Here is a 25046-nt window from a genome sequence, read left to right as displayed (position 1 = left end):
CATTCAGTAGTTTTAAAGCTGGCAAACTGATAGGTCTCAAAATGTGCAATCATCATAGAGTGGGTATGTTTCTATTAAGATCCTGTAGAGATTGGTTCTTGGGCCTACCCTGTTTAACATTTTTATCAATGACCTGGAAGAAAATATAAAATCATCCCTGATAAAGTTTGCAGATGACACAAAAATTGGGGGAGTGATAAATAACGAACAGGACAAGTCACTGATACAGAGCAATCTGGTTCACTTGGTAAGCAGGGCGCAAACAAACAATATGTGTTTTAATACAGCTAAATATAAATGTGTACATCTAGGAACAGAGAATGTAGGCCATACTTATTCACTGGGGGACTCTATCCTGGGAAGCAGTGACTCTGAAAAAGATTTAGGGATTGTGGTGGATAATCAGCTGAACATGAGTTCCAGTGTGATGATGTGGCCAAAAGGGCTAATGTAATTCTTGGATGTGTAAACAGGGGAATCTTGAGTAGGGGTAGAGAGATTATTTCACCTCTGTATTTGGAACTGGTGTGATGGGTACTGAAATACTGTGTCCATTCTGCTGTCAATAATTCAAGAAGATTGTTGATAAATTGGAAAGGGTTCAGAGAAGAGCCACGAGAATGATTAAAGGATTAGAAAACATGCCTTATAGTGCTAGGCTCCAGGAGCTCAATCTATTTAGTTTAACAAACAGGAAGTTTATGGATAACTTAATTACAGTTTATAAATACCTACATGGGGAACAAATATTTAATAATGGGCTCATCAGTCTAGCACAGAAAGGTATAACATGACCCAGTAGCTGGAAGTTAAAGCTAGATGATTTCAGACTGGAAATGAGGCATACATTTTTAACAGTGAAGGTAATTAATCATTGGAATAATTTACCAAGGTCTGTGGTGGATTCTCCATCACTGAAAATTGTTACACCTCTACTCCGATATAACGCGACCCGCTATAACACGAATTCAGATATAACACCGTAAAGCAGCACTCCGGGTGGGCAGGGCTGCGCACTCTGGTGGATCAAAGCAAGTTCAATATAACGCGGTTTCACCTATAACGCGTTAAGATTTTTTGGCTCCCAAGGAGAGCGTTATATCGAGATAGAGGTGTATATCATAATTGGATGTATTTCTAAAAGATATCCGCTAGGCCTTATTTTGAGGGTAGTCCCATAGTGTATGTCATATAGGAGGCAAGATGATCACAGTGGTCCCATCTAATCTTGGATCTATGAATATATATTGCTGGACTTGTGTCAAGATTACTTGGACAGCGTATCTTGTTTTCTGTGTTTGTCTGCTTACAGACCTAAAGGAGCGTTTATGCAACAGCTAATCTAGAATACTGGGTTGATGCGAAGGCCCAGATTTCAGGGAGGTCTCTAGTTCAACATATGTTGCTTGCTGGGCTGATGTCAAGGCACAGTGCTCCGTAAGGTCACTAGTAGAGCAACATTAATACACTGGGCTGATGTTAAGGGGCAGGCCTCGGTGACACCAGTGGCTCGGTACTTTTAGCATGGGCTGGTGTGAAATTGCTGGCCTTCTGGTTATTAGCTCAGAAGGGTGAAATCTGTTTGTGCAAGAGAGAGAGTTTATGGCAACTGGCCTGTGACCTGAAGCTTACTTCCAGAAGAGCCAAAGATAACCACAAACCTCAGAGCAAAATGCAAACACTCTTCTTTGATTTTTCAATTCCTCATTAACCTGTCCAAAATTACATATCCCTACAGTATGGAGGGGAAGAAGAGAGAGAGAAACAGAGATTTTTAATGAACCACAATAAATTTGTAACGTCCTGGGCGTGGTAAAAAAAAACCAAAAAACTGGAAAGTCTTAATATTCTCTCATGCATGTAATAGGGTAGAAAATCATTGTTCTGAGTTGTCTGAATAATCTTTTATTGAGGCAAAACACTGGCCTGTCTTTGAGTTTGCTGTGGTATTTGTCAGGCTCTTCATGTTTTGGTTTTGTTTTGCAGCAAGCTAGAAAACCTTATGATGTACGAGATGTTATTGAACAGTATTCTCAGGGTCATCTCAACTTGATGGTACGAATCAAAGAGTTGCAAAGAAGGTATGGCATAAAATTAACTATCCTAAATGGTAAATGTCTGTGAAGAGGATTCTAATAAGCAGTGCAATCAGGTGGGGAGGAGAAGATTTAAAGGATTGTAAATGGCACTTAGGACTGCACAATTAGAGAAATATTGTTTGATGTAATTCACAGTAAAGGTTTCTATTTTGAGAATTAAAAAAAACACATAAATTATTAAGAACCATTGATCAGAACCTGGTTCTTTGTATTGCTTTAGTGGCTGCAGACTCCAACTATAGACCAGTATCCCCACTGTGCTAGGCACTATACAAACAGAATAAGAAGACAGTGCCTGCCCCAAGGATCTTATCACCTAAGAAAAGATACTACAGATGGATACAACAACGCAAGCATCAGGAAACTATTAGACAGTACTGATCACCATGAAAAACAGTGGTCATTGCTAGAATCTATAAAATAGCTGAAGCACTGAGACACCCACATAGGGCTGATATTTTCTTAACTACCAAGCCAATTTTGGATCAAACAATGTTGTTCATTTGTACTGCAAAGCAGAATTGCTTGAACGTTGTAACCTATTGTTTGGAGAAGAGGTTTTTCAACCAAAGAAAGTGAATATTCTGTTGTTTAAATCTGAGGAAGAGTTATCTTCTGTTACGAACAATATCATTTCTTTCTGTTTACAGGTTGGACCAATCTATAGGGAAGCCATCTCTTTTTATTTCTCTCTCAGGTAAGATAATACATTTTAATTCCTGTAATCAGTGACATGTTTGAATTAAAAAATGTCTGCTCCATAAATATATGACTAAGAACCACAAGAATTTGTAAGGTGCTTAGGTACTACGGTGATGTGTGATACATCTTTCTTTATTTTACACATCTGGGAGCTGAAGCATAGAAAGGTTTAGTGGACTTGCCCAAGGCAGCACCATAAATCAGAAGTCCTGACTTCTTACACCCCGCTTTAATCATTATACTACACTAAATAACAGGCTACAAATAAACCTCAAAATGTAAGAGAGATGTCTGGAATAAAGCTGATTACAACATATTTTTGTGAAAATATCGATGAAAAATACTTTTCATTACTTATCAACATTTCAAAAGTTGTCAGCCAGTTCCAGCCAGCAGCTGGGCACCTGAATTCATATTTAGCCACTAGCACTTCTGAAAATTGAGTGATTTTTATGTAGCCACCTAATATTAGCCATCCATTTTTTTAAAATGTTGCCTCAATTACTTCAGCCTTAAAATGGGGATTATATTCAGAGAGGTGTTATAGAGCTGAAATCAACAATATTCATATAGAGCTTTGAATGGAAATCATAATAGAAGTGCAAAATATTAATAGTATTTATTTGTTTTGAGATGTGGTTGCACATAGATTGATATTATCTGAATGGCCAGTGAGAGCTATTTGTTAATGTCATTTCATTTTAAATTTCTAGAAAAAATGCAGATAAAACATCCTCCATGAACATTATCAAGGTGGCTGTAGAGCTTTACATTGTTCCAGGGTGTTTTTTCAGCTGGAATTAGAAACATAAACTAGATTAGGAACCGTTTAATTCTCTCGGTTTAAAGCATAAAGTGAAGGTTGAAAATGCTCTAGACTAAAGAGCTATTAAAAATCTTGGCTTCAGCTAATGCTATAAAAGAAACAAAAGCTAGTTTTATGAAATAAAACTAATCATCCTAGCAAAGGTGTTCAGTTATTCTACACTGATGGGCTAGTTAAACACACCGTGTTGTGGCTTAATGCTATATTGTTATAACACTGAGTATTCATTTGAAAATATGCCTTGCTCCACAGAAAAAAGCAAAGATCGAGGGACTAACACAATTGGTGCAAGGCTGAACAGAGTGGAAGACAAGGTAGGCCTGAGTTAGTAGTGGTAGTGGATGGAGATGGTCCATTACTGAACAGCACTGGGTTTCATAGTATTCAGGAAAAACATATGGCTTAAAATGGAGTAACATGCCTGGCTTTTCCAAGTGATGGAAAATAATTTTAACACTGAAAGTTGCATTTTCTTCATGATCATTTTAACAGCACAGATGAAGAAATCAGACTTTTTAATTGATCTCAGTCTCTTTTGTTACTCACTTGGTTTTTTATTTTTAATGGTATGTATTACACATGTCTCAATGTTCTACTTCCTTCCTTCCTCCATGATAGATAAAAGGCTCTTTTCCTTTAATACTCTGGTATATTACAGTCCCAAGATTTCTCTTTGATCATTGATTGCTCTGTTGTTTATATAAGTCCACCTACTATTCCTTAGAGAGAGAGGGAGCAAATGTTGTTCTGTCCTGGTTTTCATTCTTTATGACAAATGGAGTTTTTCCTTTCAAGTGACATCAAGCCAGGGGAGAAAAAGCTGTTCTGTAATCACAAATTAACAGTTAAGTGCTTTGCTGCAGTCCTTTATTTCAGTGCTAGCTGCACTTGATGAGCTAGACAGAAAGGTAGAGATTTATGTCAAATTCGGAAATATAGAATTGCCTATGTTTGTTTTAAGGATAGGCAGAGAGTTAAGAGAATTATTGATTGGAGCCTTTACCCATCTTTCATGGTAAATCTCTTTTAAGGTTTGCAAAGGTTCTTTTAATTTTATGGTCATTTTCACTCACTTGTTCAGTTTGCTGATTTGGTTAAGACTGGAAGAACAATTTGTGAAGTATCTTGAGAAAAGAAGCTCCCATGGCACTTCTAGCATAACTGGAAACAAGATAGACTAATTATCTCATGAGAGAACTTGGTTTTACTTTAATTTCCAGTCCACTTTTGCAGACCAAAGAGGTTTGGTCAAGGCATCCAAACTTCCGAGTTGCTTAGGCAACACCTAATCTGGAGATTCACCAATGACTTGTTTGTTTCTCACATAGTTCTCCATAATGCACCACATACATGTAAATAATCATGCTCAGAGATTTACTTCTACATAGTGTTAGTATATGGTGTTTTAAAGAAAATAATGGATTGAAGAGTTAGGGGTCGGATTCAGAGTTGATACATGAAGATGTGCATACTAAGCAATGGTAAGGGAGTGTAAGGTTGCATAGGCACCCAAACAGGTTTTGCACATTTAGGTGCTGTGCAGTGCTCATTCAAGGGTCTGTACTTGGAAATTATACACACAGATGGAGCTCATTTCTCAAAAAGCTGGCATTCTACTTACCGTATGTTGTATCTTTGAAGTGAATTAAAAATGTTGAACGTGGAAAACATTGAACATTTCTCACCTTGGCAACTAGCCTTTGACCAAAAGATAAAGTAGATTCTGTGTGCTGGTGTTTGGAAATGTACAATAAAAGGATTTTGAGTTGTAGCGGGTTCAGGGAACAGAAATCCATTTTCTAAATCAGTGATACTCAGACTGAGGCTCACAGGCCACAAGTGACTCTTTAAAATGTCCCCTGCAGCTCTTTGCAGCGCATGATATAAAACACTGTGTGATTTAATTATTAACCAATCTAAATTAATCAATCTGGATGCTTTTACTATGTTATTAACTAATCAAGTTACTATCTTGCACTAGGTTATTAACCAATAGAAACCTAAATATATTGGTCTCATGTTACAGTTGGAATAAAAATTTCAAAACCGCCTAAATGACATAGAAGACTAAGTGACTTTTTGAAAAGTGACTTAGGCACTTAAGGGGTGATTATCAAAGGCACAAATGGCAGGTGCCTAGCTCTTGTTGAAAATTAAAGTTACCACTTGTACCTTTGTTCTGTTTCAGAGTTCTGTTTCACTGAAAGTCAGTAGGACTTCGGAACATTTGTCCTATTTTCAAAAGTGACTTAGGCTGCGTAGATGCTTTTGAATATTTTACCCTGGATCTTTATTTTTGTTGACAGTATTCTGTAAGGATTCCATTTTGTTTTGAAAACTGTCTTCAGCATGTTATTTAGCATTTGCTTAATAGAAAAGCAGAAGACAATCTCAAAGACTAGAGCAGTGGTTCCCAAACTGGGGTTCGTGAACTCTTGGGGGTTCGCAAAAATGTTGCAGGGGGTTCTTGGGAAAAAATTCCCTAATGGTGGACAGAGCTGTCTCTAAGGACCCTGGGCAGCATAGGGTCAGCAGCGCAGAGCTCCTGGACTTCCAAGAGCTAAGCAGATCAAAGCAAGCATCTCTATCACACTGAGGAGATTTAAACTTCAAGACTCCTTATAAGAAATGGAAAGGGAGGTGGATATTTTTTGCCGTTTTTAAAATTAAATAGGCAGCTAGGATTGTTTTTAAAATTATTATGAAGAACAAGTTTAAGCATTGTTGAACGCTTGTGTAGGAGAACTCTTTGAGTTGGCTTCTTAAATACCTTCCTGCTGTTTCACATCTGATACTCCTTGATGAAACCTAGGAGCCTTGTCTTATAACAGGCTTATTCAAAGTGACACAGGCTACGAAGTGAGAGCTTGGAAGTGTGTTCCCGTTTTCATAATGTAATAAAAATACTGTCACGATAAATAATAATTAATAATAAATAGTGTGTGATAAGCATGTCATAAAAACAACGTTTATGTTTCCAAGATCACTGCTTTTATAATTTATACCCAGGTCAAGGAGAATATCCCTGGAAATATTAATTTTTAGGAGGGGGTTCGCGAGACTTGACATTTTAGTGAAAGGGGTTCATAGGTGGTTTGGGAACGACTGGACTAGGGTAACAAAAAGTAACTTTAGATCTTCTGCAGCTGCAGTAGAAATTTGATTTCAGCATAGTCAATGTATTGACATAGATACTACTGTATTCAACAGAATATTGGCAGTGTCCAAAGGATTTTTTTTTGTCTCACAGCTACTTTCAGATAAAGTTTTTATACATAGGACTAGCTGTATTGATTAGATAACGTACATCTCTGAAACCACAGATGACCTAATAAACTACAAAGAAACTAGCATCTGATGCTTAAAAACAGGGCTAAAATTTAACCCAGATATGCAAAAATTAAATGGGCAGTATTTTTATACTTCTATGACTGGATATAACAGTCATAAATTCAAAGTGTACTGATTTGTAAGGATGGACAAATATTAATTAATTATTTAAACAGTGATACTCAGACCTCAGTGGTTCAGAAGCCAAAGGAGTGATCAGCGTTACCCAAAAAAGCCCCAGTAGTGTGAATTCATTGTTTCATTTAATATGTCCTATGTATTTATATTTAAACAGTATGACGGGGAAATATGATATTTCCTATGTAGGGCGGATAAACACTCCATCTAGTACATCTGTTTCATAAGTAACTAAAATGCTTTTATAAAGAGATTCAGACCCAGATTCTCTGCTGCACCCGAACACAGTGGAGGCAATGGCTGGTGTAGGGCTGTCGTGAAGCTCGTTACGGCTCTTTGATTCTCAGGTTGTTCCAATAGTCCCTAAAGGCTGTCCTCCAGCTGGGCATATAAACTGACTATCCCCTCCAGCATAGCTTGGTCACACACTCCTGGTCTGGCCACGAACAGGGAGTGGCATATAAGCTGGCTGTACCCCAAATGAGGAGTCCCCAGGCCAAGCAAATTCTCAGGGTCTAGTTTCCAACTTCTTTGCACCAGCAGGAGAGGACCAAGGCATTTCAGATGCACCCATTTATCAGTCTCTGCCAGCAGAACAGTTATTCAAATTTACTACTTGCACACATCATTGCCCCATTGAAATCAATGGCAAAACTCCGGTAGACTTCAGCAGGGCCAGAATTTCACCTCAGGTAGCTTGCTTATTTCAAAACTCCTCCTCACCTTAGGAACCACTTCCTTCATTATTGGATCTTTCTAGGCCTTCCCATGACTGTTGGCAAAGCATTTACATTTGTTGTAAAAGTGAGAGAAGCAAATCTATTCTAGATCTACATGTATCATAGCTAGCAGTGGCCACTTCACAAAAAATGGTATGTGAAAGAGAAACATTTCTGTGTTTTATTAATAAGTGGGTTTTATCCAGAGTTAAACATCACTATTTTTTCCAGCAATCATGGTGTGTTATGGAAAAATTCTGCCCTCTCAGAAAAATTCTGAATTTTCATGCACTATTTTGTAGAAATTAGGAACAGTTTGGGGGAGGAGGGTGGTTCCTGCCAGCAAAAACTACCTTTTAATTTTCACATGAAAGAGGAACATTTTTTTCTTCCAGTGATGGAATTTGTCACCTCTCATTAGATCTTGAAGGGGAAAACAAATATCTCTTAATATTCCTGTATAAAATATCGCCCATGTATCTGTGTACTGAATAAGGCAGGGTCCTGTGGAAAATATAGTATGTGATCATTTGTATCATAATGCATACACAAGGGGGCCAAATTAAAGAAGAAAAGGTGAAAAAAAATCACCCCAAACACTTTAAATTTGTCAAAGTTACAGGCAACTGAAAACACAGTCTTATAATAGCATCAGCCAACCTTAAATATGGGCGTCATTACCTGAGTGGCCTATAATAAGAGCTACAACACTCACTATCCAGTATGTAGTCAGAACACATTTTAGTTCAGCCATTGTTCTCTGCTGCATAAGAGTCAGTGTCGAGTGCCTTGTTCTTTGAAAGATGAAGCTAAATCAAAAACCACACCCTGCCCATCTGTTCCTCTAACTTGCACCTCAGAGGATGTGGCTGAGCCGGAATGTAGCAAGAACAAATCAATTTATTTGCAGCGGCCAGACCTTTCTTTTCATCCTATAACATCTGTGAATGTCCAGCCCTCCTGACATCCAGCCCCCAACCCATGAAATGTGGCTGCTGCTGGCTGGCTACCAAATGCAAAATCAAAAGCAGTTTTCCAGATCTGCACAGCTGTTTTATGTGCCACTGTTGATCGAACTGCAGAACACACCACATGCCAATGGTTTAACTCTCAGAGTGTGTTGAGTCTGATGCAGGAGAAAGTCTGCAGCACACTCGGGAACCTTTATTTGTCCTTTTTTCTGTCCACAATGTGACTTTTTTGTCTTGTGACTGTCATGATAATTGCTTATACTAAAATTAATATAATCCCATCCAACCATTTTCTAATCATTATTTTAGATATGGTAGGCCCAATCTTCATTTTCCCTTGGTTACAACTGGACACATTACTTAACTTCCCATAGATGTTTTGATGGCAAAACATGTTATCCTGGAAGATCAGCTGGATCATAGAGCTTGGGCAAAATATTCTACTCTACCTATGTGCCAAAACTCCCACTGAGGTCAAAAGTTCTGCTGTGTGAAGAGCAGAATATCACAATCCATGTTCACGAGAAATTAAAATAGACTTCTCCCACATAAAATCTTTGCTGTAATCATTGCTATAGTAAAATTAGATTCTGCTTTCTTAAGAATTACTGCTATAATCCAAAGCAGTTTTCTGGGTGTACACTTCTCTGTGAAAACATGAATAATTGATTTCACTGAAATCATCAATACTGTTGAATAGTTAGCATGGTCCCCATTAAAATCTTTACAACACCTTTTATAAGTGTAACGAATACTATGAATAACATGGTACTGTTATCTATTTCTAAAAATAAAGTTGTAAAGACTTAAATGGGAACTGCTGTAAAGAAGTGGAGGCCTTGTTGTAGATGCACAAGTCAAATTGAAAATAAATTTGTCTTGGGAAGTAGTTTATAATCCTTGAAATATTTATAAATTCTCTTAATAAAAAGAATCATACAGTGGTTTATTCTGTTGCCCATTGGTATGATGGAAAACAGAACTGTTCCTTAAAGGTAAAACTCTTTGAGAAGTTGTTCCTGCATGTTACTACCCAGTGGACAAACGTGCAGCAGTATTTTGATGCCTTGGTGGTGATGATATGCACTTCTGTACAAATTGGAACCATGTCTCCCATTCTCCTTCATTTTATAATGCTTATTTCTCTAAAAAGGTGTTTAATAGTTAAATGTATATATTCCCTATGAAGAATCTGTTGCAAGTACATGACCTGCTCTCAATACATTAGCTAAGTATGGAATTTACTTATGTTCAACAAGAGCAGTGGTACTTCAACAGCCTTTTGTACACTGGACTTTAAACTGAGTCTGAAAATCATATTTAACATTTGTCTAAACGCTGCTCTGGCTAAATTGGTTTCTACTGTGTTTGATCACCAGTTTAGGAATGATCCATACTAGATGTATTAGTTCCAGCTAAACCAGTTTCTAGCTTTAAGCCTGGTTCCTTCACTCAGTTTGATCCTTAATATGGATGGAACCTAAGATCCAGTTTCTGACTGCTACTATTTTTCCTTTGCCTGGATTTTGCTGTTTGGCCCTTCATCAAATAGTTCCCCGTTATGCAGATTTCATACTTAACTTTGGGTTTTTACATCTGTTACTGTTTAAAAGCCTGCTAGACTGGATAAGGAATATGAATTTCTGTAGCTACATACTGTGAGAGGTATCTAACTGATAAAATATGTAATCTGCAAGGATTTGATTACATATTTAAGACAGAACATGCTTTTTAAAAAAAATCCTCTTAGTGCCTCTTTGGACAGGAAGTAAAATTGAAGTTCTGGCCACTTTTCATCATTATCGAATGTATGTGCCCTTTCATAATAATATAGGTATACTTCGTGTCTTGGGTAAATTTGAACTCTGATATATTAGAGTCTTCCTACTGTCTTTTCACTGTGTTTGAAATTTGATTCATTTTTTCCCTCACTTCCTGCCCTAAACTGTTTTATAATTTTGCTTTGCACTAATAAATAGCTGCTGGGTTTTACCCCAGTGGTAGCTATGCTACAGTGGTAAATGACATATTATCCTGTATCTACCTGACAGGAGTGCTGCAAGGTTTAATTATTGAATGTTTGGAAGATACTTTAGACACTTATAAAAAACACACAATAGAAGTCTGTATAGTATTAGCAACATAATCGTTACCCCATGCTGCTATTAATGCACTTACAATAGTGGCACTTAAAAAAAAAAGTTTTCTGCATGGGGCACCTTTTGCACATCAAGCGGCCAATCCTATCAGGTGCTGAGCACCTTATGTTAGTTTCATTGTAGTCAGTTGGAGGTTGTGACTATGTAGCATGTCAAAGGATCAGGCCCAAATGCTGGCAATATTTTCTTACTTCCAAACACAGGGCATCTATACAATTTTAAATGTTATGTTCCAAGAACATATTCCATCATTCCCCACTCTTAAAATAAATTCAAAATGAACAACTTTTGTTTCCTGTGCTTCGTCGCGGCAAACATTTAGCATCATGTGAAACAATCCAGTGCTGAGGAAATCCCTGGAACTATCATTCTTTGCTAAACTCTAGTTTTCCCATCAAAAGCTTGCTTTAGGTTCAGATCATCCATCCTACTTAATTCACAAGTTGGGGGATATTTTTGTATGCCTTTTTTATGTTTAGGGTGTTTCATTCCTCTTTGGCATCAATGAACAGAAATTAGACACTGAACTGTAATCACCAGAGTCAACATCCCCCATCTGTCCCCTCCTATTTTCCAAAGATGAAATCTTCTCCCCTACACACATCCCGCCCAGTACATAACACACTAATCAGCCCTTGACATAGTTTCTTTTCCAGACTCTCTTATTACTGGATAGTTTCTGTTTTGATACCATGATTAATAGGCTTATGCTCAAATATCTATATAGTTTTATTCAATTCCAAATGCACTTGCACCAAATTCCCCTAAGCAGCCTATCCAGTGGGCATTTATTAAAGTTGATATTTTATAGTATCACAAGGTAAATGATAAATCATGCTACTGGTAATACAAAATCCAAGTATACATCCAGTGCAAAAAGATTTAGGACCTGTGCCAAAGTCCATTAAAGTCAACTGGAGTCTTTCCCTTGACTTGATGGGATTTGAAGCAGGCCTTTAATCACCACATATTACAGTCATGGTGATCCAAAATTTGAATCTTCCCTGATCAGGGAGGGCTGAATCACTGAACCCTTTTATAGTCATATAATATTGAAATTCATTTTTTCCACTGTATTGTGTGATCCCAGCTTGCTCAGTAATGTATGTGTGTTGTGATAATTATCCATAAAAGTACTTCACTGAGCCTATGTGTCTTTCTCTCAGTATTAGAACCTCTGGTTGTGCACACTGATGTTGGACATTGAAAGTAGCCACAGTCGATGTGTGTAAATAGCAAAAGGAAAAAAAAAAGTCCAGAAGAGGGAAACTGCTTCCTTTAGTGTATATGATGAGATCAGCCTGAGCAGAACCTGTACTGTTTATTTTATTTTATTTTTAGTGTTACTAGGTAAGCTAATACCACTAATGCCATGTGTATAGAAGAGTCTGTTTCTTCTTTGTTTTTATCAGATACATTTATGGCAAGAAACCATAGATGTTCCTGTATTCATCTGAACAAGATTATTGTCATTAATACCTTCGTATCCATTCTTTGTAATGCCAGTTCATAGACGAAAGTTGGCAGCATTTGATTGATTCCCATATGCTCCTGTGTGGGTATGATTCATGCTTTCAGAGTCTGCAGTGCAGAGGCATAGGTAGGATGACCAGATGTCCAGTTTTTATAGGGACAGTCCCGTTTGGGGGGACTTTTTCTTATATAGGTGCCTATTACCCCCCACCCCCTGTCCCGTTTTTTCACAGTTGCTATCTGGTCACCCTAGGCATAGGAAATAATAAGGCTCGTAGGGCTAGCATGTGAGGAAGTGATATGCAGTAATTTTTTTCATGTTGGGTGCTTGTCTGAGAGGGAAGCTGCAATATTAATTGAGCTGTCGTTTTTCTAAGCCAATATGTTCTGACAATGATCATCATTAAAAAAGACCACATTTTCCAAAAGGTACTATTCCATGCACCTAATACAGTAATTTCCCATTTTAAATACAGGAGAAAACTCTGGTATCTCAGATACTCCTCAATCTATTGGCAAATGCTGGTTTTAATGTTGACAACTGTACACCTGAAAAGAATCCTTCACATGTTGCTCACCTTTCCATTTTCCTTGAAATGTCTGCCTTCCTTAACACATAACCATTCATAGTGCCTTTTAAATGTGCAGCAACACAGCACCCTGTACTCCTTTTGGGAATGTTTACTCTGCTTCCCGCTGTACCATAAAAAGCAGCACACCCTTAAAAGGCAAGTCTTTGAACCTGCCTGGCAGCTGATGGCTGTCTTTCATACTGGTATGCAGCAGCAATAGAGCAAATGTTGAAGTTACTTTTAATTGAATATTAATGCTGAAAAGTTGATGTTAATAATGTAATAATTATTTTTTTAAATGCCATGGCTTCTGTTTTCCTGGACAGCAAAGAGTGGCACAGAAGGAAATGTCCAGCATAAAAAAAATAGCTGTATAAGAGATTAATCAATACCCTTTCCATCTCTGGTCTCTATCCAGAGACTAGGGTACAAGAGTAGGGTAGCAGTTTTGGTGCTGTATTATGTGATGTGAGATACCTGTTTTCTAGAAACAGGACTAAAATCACATCTCCCTTTTACATAAAATTTTTAGATGACACCAAGCTCGGAGAAATTGGAAGCACTTTGGAGGACAGGAGAAGAATTCAAAATTATCTCGATAAATTGGAGAATTGGTTTGAAATCAACAGACAACAAGTACAAAGACAAGTGCAAAGTATTATACTTTAGAAGGAAAAATCAAATGCACAACTTCAAAATGGGACATAACTGGCTAGGTAATAGGTAGTATTGCTGAAAAGGATCTGGGGGTTATAGTGGATCATAAATTGAATATGAGTCAACAATGTGATGCAAAAAAGCTAATATTGTTCTGGCATGTATTAACAGGATGTGTAATGTAAAACCTGGGAGGTAATTGCACCGCTCTGCTCAGCATTAGTGAGGTCTCAACTGGAGTACTGTGTCCAGTCCTGACTTTAAGAAAGATGTGGACAAATTTGAGAGTGCAGAAGAGAGCAACAAACATGATAAAAAGCTTAGAAAATCTGAATTTATGAGGAAAGATTAAAAAAAAATCTGGGTATGTTTAGTTCTGAGGTAATAAGTTGTGTTCATGCCTTGCACAATGAGCCTCCAATAACTGAGTGAGGCTCGTAGGTCCTACTGCAATACAAATAAATAAAATGAATAATTGAATTTTATTTTTATTAAATAAATGTTATTTTCACTAATACTCCATTAAAAGTTGCGTGCCTGGGTACTACTGTGATGGTCACAAAAGAAATGGGCAGTGTTGCCAAGTCTCATAATATTTGGTGTTTTTTCTTAAAGCCTTGGCTCTTAGCATCATGGGATCATGTGAGAGCCTGTTTTCATGTTTTAAAATTAAAAAAGCAAAGGTGAAATCCGAAGCTCATTGTTATTAATGGGAGTTTTGTCATTTTAGTGAGGTGCCAGGTTTTCACCCCAAGTTTCTAGCTCTCATGGTTGCAAAGAAAAGATGGAAAACATAATTCAAATCTATCCTGAAGCCTCAAAAACCAGAAGGTAAATAAAAAATACAAAATGTATTTTTAAAAATCCTGGTTTTAAGCCAATTCTCCGATTTTTGGGGGCCTGACTCATAACTTTTGAATGTTTGGGACTAGCGATAATGAATGAGTTGTTATATACAGGCTTTAAGTTCTGTCATTTGTGATTCAAATACCTGTATACTTACTCAAAGTAAGTAGAAATTCAAGAAAAAATTATATAACAAGCTGTGTGTGTGTTTATTTTTTAAAAAAAATACTGTTGGGTAACTCATGAACAGCAAGGTTTGAAGGAGGAACCATCAGGAATTTATCTGCTGATCAAACAAATAATCCAATAAACAGTCTTCAAATTAGCTACTCTTCTGGGAATCTGTTTTTGTGTTTATATTTGAGTAGGGATGTGAGTGGATATAAGGTCTGCAAATTGAGATGACTGATCTTCCGTTAAACCACACAAATCCTGTTTTGTCTAGCTTTTCAAAGATAAACTTATGATGAAAGCAAGACTTGAAACTCAGCCCACACCATTCTTGTGTGCAGGCCGTTTACATCTGATGTGGAGTGGAGATGCACAGTGACTTTGCATACAGAGCATGTGGTGCAGTTGACTGGAGTAGCTACTCTACAGAAAAGAAAGTAGAAAAAAAGTATTAGAAAAAAATTACAGGAAAGGCTTTTTCTCTCAAAACTAGATAAAAGAGACCATAAGACCCTCTTCCAGCTTTATTTAATTTTTTTATAGCACTAAATTGTTGTAGGTAAAAATATCAATTATTTTAATACAATGGGCTAAATTCAACTCTGGTGTAAGAAGGCGCAGCTGCAGTGAAATCATATGCATCTGGACTGAGTTTGGCCCAATGTCCTTGTTTGTTGACAGAACAACCTCATTAGAATTAAAATAATTGATCTTTATATTAATTTGAAATTAGTATCAGGGAGGAACGTACATTAAAATCAAGAGGAAACATTTTAGTTCTGAGTCCTTTCGGCTGCATGAAAAGTACAGCCAAAGGGAAAATATATCTCCTTTCTTCCCCACTTTACTCTTCTGTGTCAGCTAACTACATTGTGATTAGAAAAACACGGGGATGCAACCCCTGTAGTGCAACTGCTCCCCCATTCAGCCAGAGGTGGGGAATGGGTTTAGCCTTAATGCCAGGAACAGGGCTATTGCAGGGTGTATTACACCTAGGGAAGGGGAGGGCAGGAGAGTCATAAACGGCTTCCATCGCTGCTCCTGAGTCAGCATAGCAACACACTGCCCCATTCATAGAGCTTGTGCCACAGCCACAGTTTATCGTTGTATGTGCAAATCAAAGACCTGTATTCATTTATAAAAATATGACACAGACATAGTCAGAATTGCTTTGCAAACTCCTTTATTTTACAGACCAAGGTATTAGTTTCTGTCTATTATGTAAACTGATTTAATTATTGGGCTTGGTGGAACTGTGTGAGGAGAAGCGGTTTGTTGTTGTTTATTTTTTGTGATACAATAGTGACCAAAGGGCTCAACTGAAGTCAGGGCCCACTGTGCTCAGTGCTGTACAAATACATAGCAGGAGAGGGTCTTACAGTCTAAATATATAAGACTGAAATTTTACAGAGGGAAAACTAAGGTCCAGAGAGATCAAGTGACTTGCCCAAGGTCACACAGGAAGTCTGGCAGAGCCAGGAATTTAACTTGCCCAAGGTCACACAGGAAGATTGGCAGAGCCAGGAATTGACCTTGGATCACCTGAATCCCAATACAGTGCCTTAACTACAAACCATCCTTCCTCTCACTTAGTCCCACCCTTTCTCTTAAAGCCATTTCAGCCTCACATGATGGTATTGATCAGTGTGGACTGGGGCATAACAGTGTTCCATTAATTTTAAAAAACATTCAATACCTGAGGAGAGTTTATAAAAACTCATAACAGTTGAATCCAGCCAATATAAACATACTGAAACTATATTACACAGAAGCTTTTAAGCCATCTGGGAACTGACCTCCAAACATAGTTCCCCTACTCTCATGTAGAGGTGTTATATATGCGTTTGAAAAATGCTATTTATATACTTAAGCAGACAGTAAGGAAATTACTAGTAAAAAGTCTTGGACCATCTGTTACTCTTGGGTTTGCTTTGGTTTCCCTCTCTCTTTTTCTCTCTTTCAGCAAATGACTCCACTTAATGCAACTCTTGATTTCCATTAAACACATAAGCGGTAATTCACTTAGTAACATCTGCATCTTAACCCAATTAAATTCTAATAGCTTTAATATATCAAGGAAGCTGATGTGATTAACAATACTGAAGGCTTTGTCAGAAGCTACACCTAATAAATATTGCCCCTTGTCCAGTACTGCAAAAAGAGTGAATAAATACATTGTGTCTCCAAAGTGAAAATGCCCCAAGCAAGATAAATACTCTAAAAGGCTGACCTACAATAAAAAAGTTATTAAGCAATAATAGAAATGATATTTGTGTATGTGTGCACATGAATGTGTGTATAGCCCTTTTACCCGAACATCTGAAGATAGGGCTCGCCTTTAGCCCTGCAATGATGAGAACAAAGACTATTCTTAAAAAGTTTCTTTGGTTTTCATTTATCTTTTCATTATGGAGCCACCATTCATTGCAGCTCCTTCACACCCCCCGCCACTCCCACTCTTCACTGCACCTTCCTGCATATATAGTTCTTTAGTGGCATTTTCTCTCCAATCACCACAGAGTTCAGCCCTCGCAGGTCTTGTCTTCACTTGGATATTTGGAGCTGTAATTCCCAATGGGTGCAGTTCTACTGCTGGTATCAATGTAAAAATGTCTAAACCCAACAGCTGCCACTGGTGGAGCTGCACCTATTGGGAATTATGAGCCTCTAAAATCCTATTGCAGAAAAGGCTGTAGACGCAAATGGGCAGCAATGGTCATGGGTGACAAACCCCCCAAATGAGGTACACTGGACAAGTAAAAAGCAATAGAGAAGTCAGCTTGCAGTGAGGTAGAGCTTCTTGCTTGAGCATGTTTGAAATTTGCTGTCAATCAATTGTGGAGACAAGGATTTTTGTAATCCCAGGCTTTGTGTGTGAAGAAGTGTTTCTTTTCCTCCAGTATAGTTTCTGCAAAGTTCTAACCAGAGGAAATTTACAGGAAAACACCTTGGGGATGGATGGTCCACAATAATCAGTCCCTTTGTTCGGAGCAGAGTTTGTTCACAAAGATGCTGGCCCTTTGCCAGTGACTCTCCTCTTTCATGCTCGCATCAGACTGCATTGTTTTTGACAGGCTCTAAGATCAAATGGTACCCAGCCCTGCTGAAACAGTAAATTAAATATGGGAAGCATAGAAAAGTGGGAGGAGGCAGAGATACTCAGCCTGGCTGGCCAGAGTGTTGGTGGACTGATCCTAGATACTGACTTACAAACCCTGATCTCTCAAACATCCTGAATCTGACTGAAGGGTGGAACCCTTGAATATTGGTGATTTGTGATCAGGTGCTAGAGGCAGCATAGAGTAAATCAGTTTCATTTCATCTAGATGAAGGGGGAAATGCCTAGTTAAATTAAAGGAGCTACATTAAAGAACAAAAAAAAGCAGTGACTCCTCTACAGCTGGTCACCAGAATTCCTGTGTACAATCGCTGGCTGTACAATTTAGGTTTAGATTTGGAGATACAACTAAAGCAAGGATCAACAAATCAGGCTTTGAAATAGAGACCTTTATCATGGCTTTTTTTATAAAGAAAAGAAGTTGGGATAAATCCAGGAAAATTGTATGTGGCTCGGTCTAGTGTATATTATTTTGTGTTAAACCCAAAACAAATAACTTCTTTTTTTCTTGATCCCTTTCACATGTATTATCAATGAAGAACGCAGGCCATCTGTTAGTTAGTCATGAGACTGCTGCAGTAATAAAAACCCACCCATTTACTACCCATGCATAGCTGTTGTTAACACACGCTTCGCTGATTTTGACGACTAAAGGATTGGCTTGTCCACCCCACCCCACCTCTGTGGGTAAATGGGGGTGGGGAAGGAAACTCTTGACAACACCAATGTTACCGCATAGTGCCATGATAGCTGTAAATAAATTAAGTTTCAAGCAAATTCTGTGTATATAGTCTACTGAGTGCCTAGATATATATTATTACACACACACAAACTATGTTAAACAAATATTATTGAGATTGCAAAGTTAAACACTCAGAAGTTAGGACATGCCAGAATTAAGGTTACCCAGGAAACCTTAATTTGGTAAACTTGTGCATGTGCGTGATGATAGTCTTTAATTACATGAGCACAAACAATTTTTTCCCCACAGGATCCATGCCTCTTCTAGTGCACAGAATGAACCTGCTTTGGGAGTGAATCAGGATTGTACAGGGAAATAGACTGCTGTCTGTAGAACCTTGGTTCATTTGTTAACAGAAGCTGGAAGGTGTATAGTTAATGAAGCAGTGGCATGTGGCCACATATTGAGGAGAAAACAAAATATTGAATAAGTGCACTTAAAAAAGCACTCACTGCCCATTCTGTGCGCTGGCTTCTAGTCCCAGTCTCCCTCTCCAGTCTTCTTCTCTAATCTCAGTCTCTTCTCTCCATCCTGTCCCTGGTTCCTTGTCCTAATCTCCCCCCTCCATGGCTCCTTTTCCCAATTTCTTTGCCCAGCCAATCCCAGCTCTTTTCCTGCATCTGGGCTCCTTGTCAGATCAGTCTTCCCCCCCCACACACACACTGTCTTCCCACCACCCCACTAGTTCGGAGTCCCAGACTCCTCCCTGAGTGGTCATCCAATCTCAGTCTCCCCTCTCCCTCCCACTGGCTCCCAGTCCGCTCACCCACACACAGCTCCCAGTGTCCTTGCCCAACTAATCCCATCCCCATCCCCAGCTTCCAATCCCAGTTTGCCTCTTCCCTTCCCTCACCAGCCCCCAATTTGAGTTTCTTCCTCCTGCTCCCCTTGTCTCAATTTACTCATCTCCTCCTCCCCCACTCCAGCTCTTGTCCCCATTGCATTCTCCTCAGGTAGTTTCTTCCTCCATGCTAAGAGCACAGGCTTTTTGTTCTCAGTTGAGATGCTGGCCCTGGCCCTGGCCCTAGCCCAGCCCCCAGCAGCTCAGAGCTGCAATTGCAGGGAAAGTCCTGCTCATCTCTAGGCATGCTCCAGCATGGAAATCTCAAAGGTTTTTAACTGCAAAGGTTTAGCAATTCTGTACTGAGCATGTGCACATTGTGATTTTCCCCCCAAAAAAACTTATAACTTGGCGAATTTGAGTGGATTTTCAGACACCTCACAAGGCATATCCCTGACACAAAAGTTGCTCCCCTGCCAAATTTCAAGTCTCCAAAATATGGGTGCATAAGATCTTGTCAAAGAAAAAGTTACCAAGAATTCTTTAACATGACAAAACAATCTATTTTTTCCCTAGCTTCATTCTCAGGAAGAGCTGGACTGTTTGATCTGAAAATTTCCTGGGGAAAAAAATGGCCTGAGGCAGATAACTGGCATATCGATTTTCAGTGTAGACGGTTAACAAGTTAAAAAATTATAAGTAATTTTAAACAACTTAATGGGAAGTGTCAGGCAACCATAATAATAATAGGTGCTACCAGCACCACCTATCATGCATCAAAGGCTGGATAATCTGTCCCTACTCCTCTGCTAAGCTGTTGAGACACCTGATTGAGGGTCATTACCTCAGCACTGAACGGGAAAGGGGGAGGGAGGAGGAGGAGAAGATTAATAATATTTAGCTCTCTATTTTCCATGCACTCTATCAACATTAGGGTTGAGATTTTCAAAGCTGCCTAAGGGATTTAGAGAGATAAGGTGGGTGAGGTAATATCATTTACTGGACCGTTTTCTGCTGGTGAGAGAGAGCAGCTTTCGAAGTACACAGAGCTCTTCTTCAGATAAGAGACTGATACACCCTAATTAATGAGAATTAATTAAAATTAATGGGAATTAGCTGTCCAAGGCTCTGATCCTGCAAAAGACATGCTTAACTTTGTGCTGGGGAGAGTCCCATTGAAGTCAATGGGAGTCCTCACACTGATTGGGGCTCAAATCCCCTAAGCAGCTTTGAGACTCTCTGTCTAATACTCATCTTCTCCCTCTTATACTCTATTCTCTGCCTTGGACTGTAGGTACTTCCGTGTGTCATGGTATACTCCCCCAGAGCTGCCCTAACTTACTCATTTGTCTGTGGCCCTCAGGAGCCATGCCAGAAGCCATGAAGAGCCAGAACACAGAACTTCTCTGGCCATGCTCCCTTCCCATGGCTTGACCTTCTGAGAGAGAGGTATTGCATAGAACCATTTTGGCAACTCTTCACCACCCAGGATATCCCTCTATCCAAGTGGTTCTCCTGATGGCCAGATTTTCTAGCTCTATGGCTCCTTTCTGCCACTGCAACTGTGTAACAGAGAATCTGTCCCCCACAGTGGAAAGTTTCAGCCCATTTATAAGGATGTGGAAACAGAATATACTCTAACAGAGCTGGGTTCTTTTCCAGGCTCTGCCACTGACCATCTATGTGTAGGTTAATTTCACAGTTATAGGATTTTAAAAATCATAAATTTCATGGTTTCAGCTGTTTAAATATGAGTTTCAGGGTGTTGTAAGTGTAGGAGTCCTGACTCAAAAAGGAGTTGGGTGGGTCGCACAGTTATATGGGGGGAGAGGGGTTGCGGTACTGCTGCTACCCTTATTTCTGTGCTGCTGCTGGCAGTGGCGCTGCCGTCAGAGCAGGGCAGCCAGAGAGCTGTGGCTGCTGCCTGGGAGCCCAGCTGGGAAGGTGGAGCCACCACCAGATCCAGCACAGAAGTAAGGGTGGCATGGCATGGTATTGCTACCCTTACTTCTGCACTGCTGGTGCTGGGGCGCTGCCTTCAGAGCTGGGTGCCTGGTCAGCAACCGCTGCTCTCCGGCTGCCCAGCTCTGAAGGCAGCGCAGAAGTAAGGGTGGCAATACTGCAACCATTCTAAAATGACCTTGTGACACCTCTCTGCCCGCAACTCCCTTTTGGGTCAGGACCCCCAATTTGAGAAACACTGGTCTCCCCCCATGAAATCAGTATAGTATGGGATAAAAGCACACCAAAAGACCAGATTTCATGGGGGGAGACCAGATTTCACAGTCTGTGATGCATTTTTCATGGCCATGAATTTGGTAGGGCCCTACCTATTTGACCTTAAGCAAGTCACTTCACTTCTCTGTGCTTCTGTTTCCACTTTCACCCTTTCTCTTATCCATTTAGACTGTAAACTCTTCACACGCTTCCCTATAATCAGGGACTGTCTCTTATTGTGTCTTTGGACAGTGCCTAGCAAGTTTCCTGGTGGTGCCACAATTTGGACATTCTAATAAAAAGTTATGCCTCCAGCCCAGAAAGATCTGGATTCTGTGGGTTCCTAGACTATTAAACATAAAATAAAACAATGTATGACCAGCAGCAGCAAATCAAAACAGACGCATTAGCACTTGAAACATGGATATTTTCCAGATTGCCATACCAGATAATTACCTGGTAGGACATACAATTAATTCACAATCTCCACGTGGTTCTAAAGAACAGGAAAATTATCAACAAGGAAAAGGGATTCAGGAATCATTATAGAAAATTCCATGGCGTCATAAACTTCTAGCATGACTGCAATATTTTTAAAGAAGGAAACAAGCTTACCAAAACATATCGATAGAGGTAAATGAGACAAAATGTAAATCCAAAGAAGTATCATATTGCACATATGGCAATACTTGCAAAAAGTATTTTGTAATGTTTTGATCACTGTTTCTTCTGTAGGAAATTATTGTCATGGAAGGAGTGGATCTTTTGGCAGCCAGGATCATTTTAATTTCAAATTGTTTTGGGTGGAAAAGTCTTAGAGGTCAATCTTACTCTCCTGACAACATTCAGACATCAGAGTAATTCATATTATCTCTTCAAAAATGTATAAGTAAGCCAAGTTCTATGGTACAAGATTTATACTGTTCACACTTGTGAAAGATTTAAAGCCCAGGGAACACAGTATAATAATTAGAAAAGTATAGGAACAATGTGAATATTTTACTCTGAAGACACGGGACACGGTTTATGAAATAGAAATCTCCTGGAAGGATTTAGTACATAGCTGTTTGACCCAGCTAAATGTTTCCTTGAAATGATTGAGGAAAACTGATATAAATGAAGATGGTGTGGAGATAAACACAAAGAAGACTCCTTGGTTGGGCCAAGTGGTCTTTTCCTGCCCTGAAGTATCTTGTCCTTATGGTAGCAGTGTCTTGGTAGAGTAACAGTGTTAGATGTTCCGCTCATGTGATAAAGGCATTCCAAATAGAATAGCAGAGATAAATACAGGAGCTCAGCACAAGTAGCTACTAGTGCTGATAAGCAGCTTCTGCCAATGCTCAAGATGCTGTCTCTGCTACTGACAAGGGGTTTCCTCTTCCCCCCACTTTGCGACTTAACATCAGGACTCTGTGAGCATTCTGTGTTGAATAATAATGAGGGTCATTTTCAGATATCCAGTTTGTTTTCACCTTCCATTATGTGCTTCTTTGTGATGTGAGTTGCACATGTTATAAAGAGAACATAATGGCACTTACAGTCCATGAGCTAGCCTGGTGCCTTTGCTACTAAGGGTACTCACAGTCACCTTCTGTCAGAGTACAGTAGTGTTATGACTTGGAGAGCCAGCTATTCTAAACCTGAATAATGGCACAATGTACATGTTTTCTTTCAGGGAGCCTAGGCAAAGTATACTGTGTTGATTTTCTTGGCATACTATGTACCTATAATTTAGTCTAACATTTTGTGCTGTATGTAACTGGGCACAGGATCAAGAAGCTCCACCCAAAAGTTAAGCAAAATATAACCAAACTTTTAAAAAAATAGTTAAAGGGATACTGTCAAGTTAAAAGTAGTGTACATGTTTAAAAACAAACATGGTTACTTATATTACAGCCTATATCGTAGATAATTAAAACCAAAAGGAGTTTTAAAATCTTCATTTACTTTTTGTAATTATCTTTGGCGTTTGGACACTGAAAAGAGCCTGAGACCTGAAAGCAAAACTGTCTAACCTGCTCCAGCTACTGTGTTGCAGTTTGAGCTGGGAGCAGGAGACCTTCGTTTGTGGAGAGAGCACAAAGCCATTTAAACACAGTCATATTGTTCTGCTGAGGTGCCTTGCTGCACCTATCTCAACTTCCTCCACTCTTTGTCAGCCTGTAGTGCTGCCAAAGGACGGGGAGGAGAGATGGGACACTCTGGCTCCACCACTCCCCTTTGTTTCCCTTCCCTTCCCTTTCACTATTTACCTGATTTTTAGAGTTGCTGAGTCCCTGCAATTCCCATTTACGTCCATGGTACCACTGAGTGCTCAGCATCACTGAAAATCAGGCTATGGGCGTATTATGAGAAGGAGAGTGTCACAACTCCTACATACACGGGTGCTCTCTCTCACACACACACAACAGAAGATCTTGCCATGGCTATTGTGTGATCTAAAAATAGCTAATCTTCTGAAAAGCTATGTTAAAAGCACTCCCAGCTTTATTTCTGTAGAAGCAGAAAGAAGAGCAGACGTAGGCTAGTGCCCCAAACTACCTAAAGTTAGTAGTAGTAATAAATATATTATGGTAGTACCATGGGATCAAACTTAGGGCCCCATTGTTATAGGTGCTCAACAAACACAGAAAAGAGACAGCTTACTATATTTTTAAACAGAAAAAAAAAAGACCTAGATTTTTCCTTCCTGCTGACCCTCCCTTCTTTAACATGTGAGGTCAATGATATTAGTCACATTTTAAGGACTGTAAAAGCAGCAAAGAATCCTGTGGCACCTTATAGACTAACAGACGTTTTGGAGCATGAGCTTTCGTGGGTGAATACCCACTTCCTCAGATGCATGTAGTGGAAATTTCCAGGGGCAGGTATATATATGCTAGCAAGCAAGCAGGATAAATAAAAGGATAAAGGATAAATGGACACAAATCAGACATTAGGAATCGCAGTACACAAAAACCTGTAGGAGAGCACTTCAACTTCCCTGGCCACACTATAGCAGACCTTAAGGTGGCCATCCTGCAGCAAAAAAACTTCAGGACCAGACTTCAAAGAGAAACTGCTGAGCTTCAGTTCATCTGCAAATTTGACACCATCAGCTCAGGATTGAACAAAGACTGTGAATGGCTTGCCAACTACAGAACCAGTTTCTCCTCTCTTGGTTTTCACACCTCTACTGCTAGAAAAGGGCCTCATCCTCCCTGATTGAACTGACCTCGTTATCTCTAGCTTGCTTGCTAGCATATATATACCTGCCCCTGGAAATTTCCACTACATGCATCTGAGGAAGTGGGTATTCACCCACGAAAGCTCATGCTCCAAAACGTCTGTTAGTCTATAAGATGCCACAGGATTCTTAGCTGCTTTTACAGATCCAGACTAACACGGCTACCCCTCTGATACTTGATTTTAAGGACTGAGGCAGAGGAGGAATCTGACATTGCTCCTAGTACTGCAGTATTATTTCTTGCCTTTCATGTGCAAGCACATGGTTTAGGCCTGCATAAAAGAATACTTTGGCTAACA

The 25046-nt window shown here is 39.2% G+C and overlaps 1 protein-coding gene across 1 annotated transcript in view; it reads left to right on the top strand.

The window, feature by feature from the left end:
- The window catches only part of KCNQ1 (potassium voltage-gated channel subfamily Q member 1), a 564083-nt gene that overhangs the window by 411100 nt on the left and 127937 nt on the right, over window positions 1-25046 (top strand). Inside the window, 3 exon segments of the mRNA XM_030560570.1 lie at window positions 1987-2081; window positions 2750-2796; window positions 3880-3941. Coding sequence (XP_030416430.1) covers window positions 1987-2081; window positions 2750-2796; window positions 3880-3941 — 204 coding nt within the window.

The sequence above is a fragment of the Gopherus evgoodei genome, chromosome 4 (genome assembly GCF_007399415.2).
Source record: "Gopherus evgoodei ecotype Sinaloan lineage chromosome 4, rGopEvg1_v1.p, whole genome shotgun sequence".
In the NCBI taxonomy this organism is placed as follows: domain Eukaryota; kingdom Metazoa; phylum Chordata; order Testudines; family Testudinidae; genus Gopherus; species Gopherus evgoodei.
This window is presented reverse-complemented; position numbering and strand designations above follow the sequence as displayed.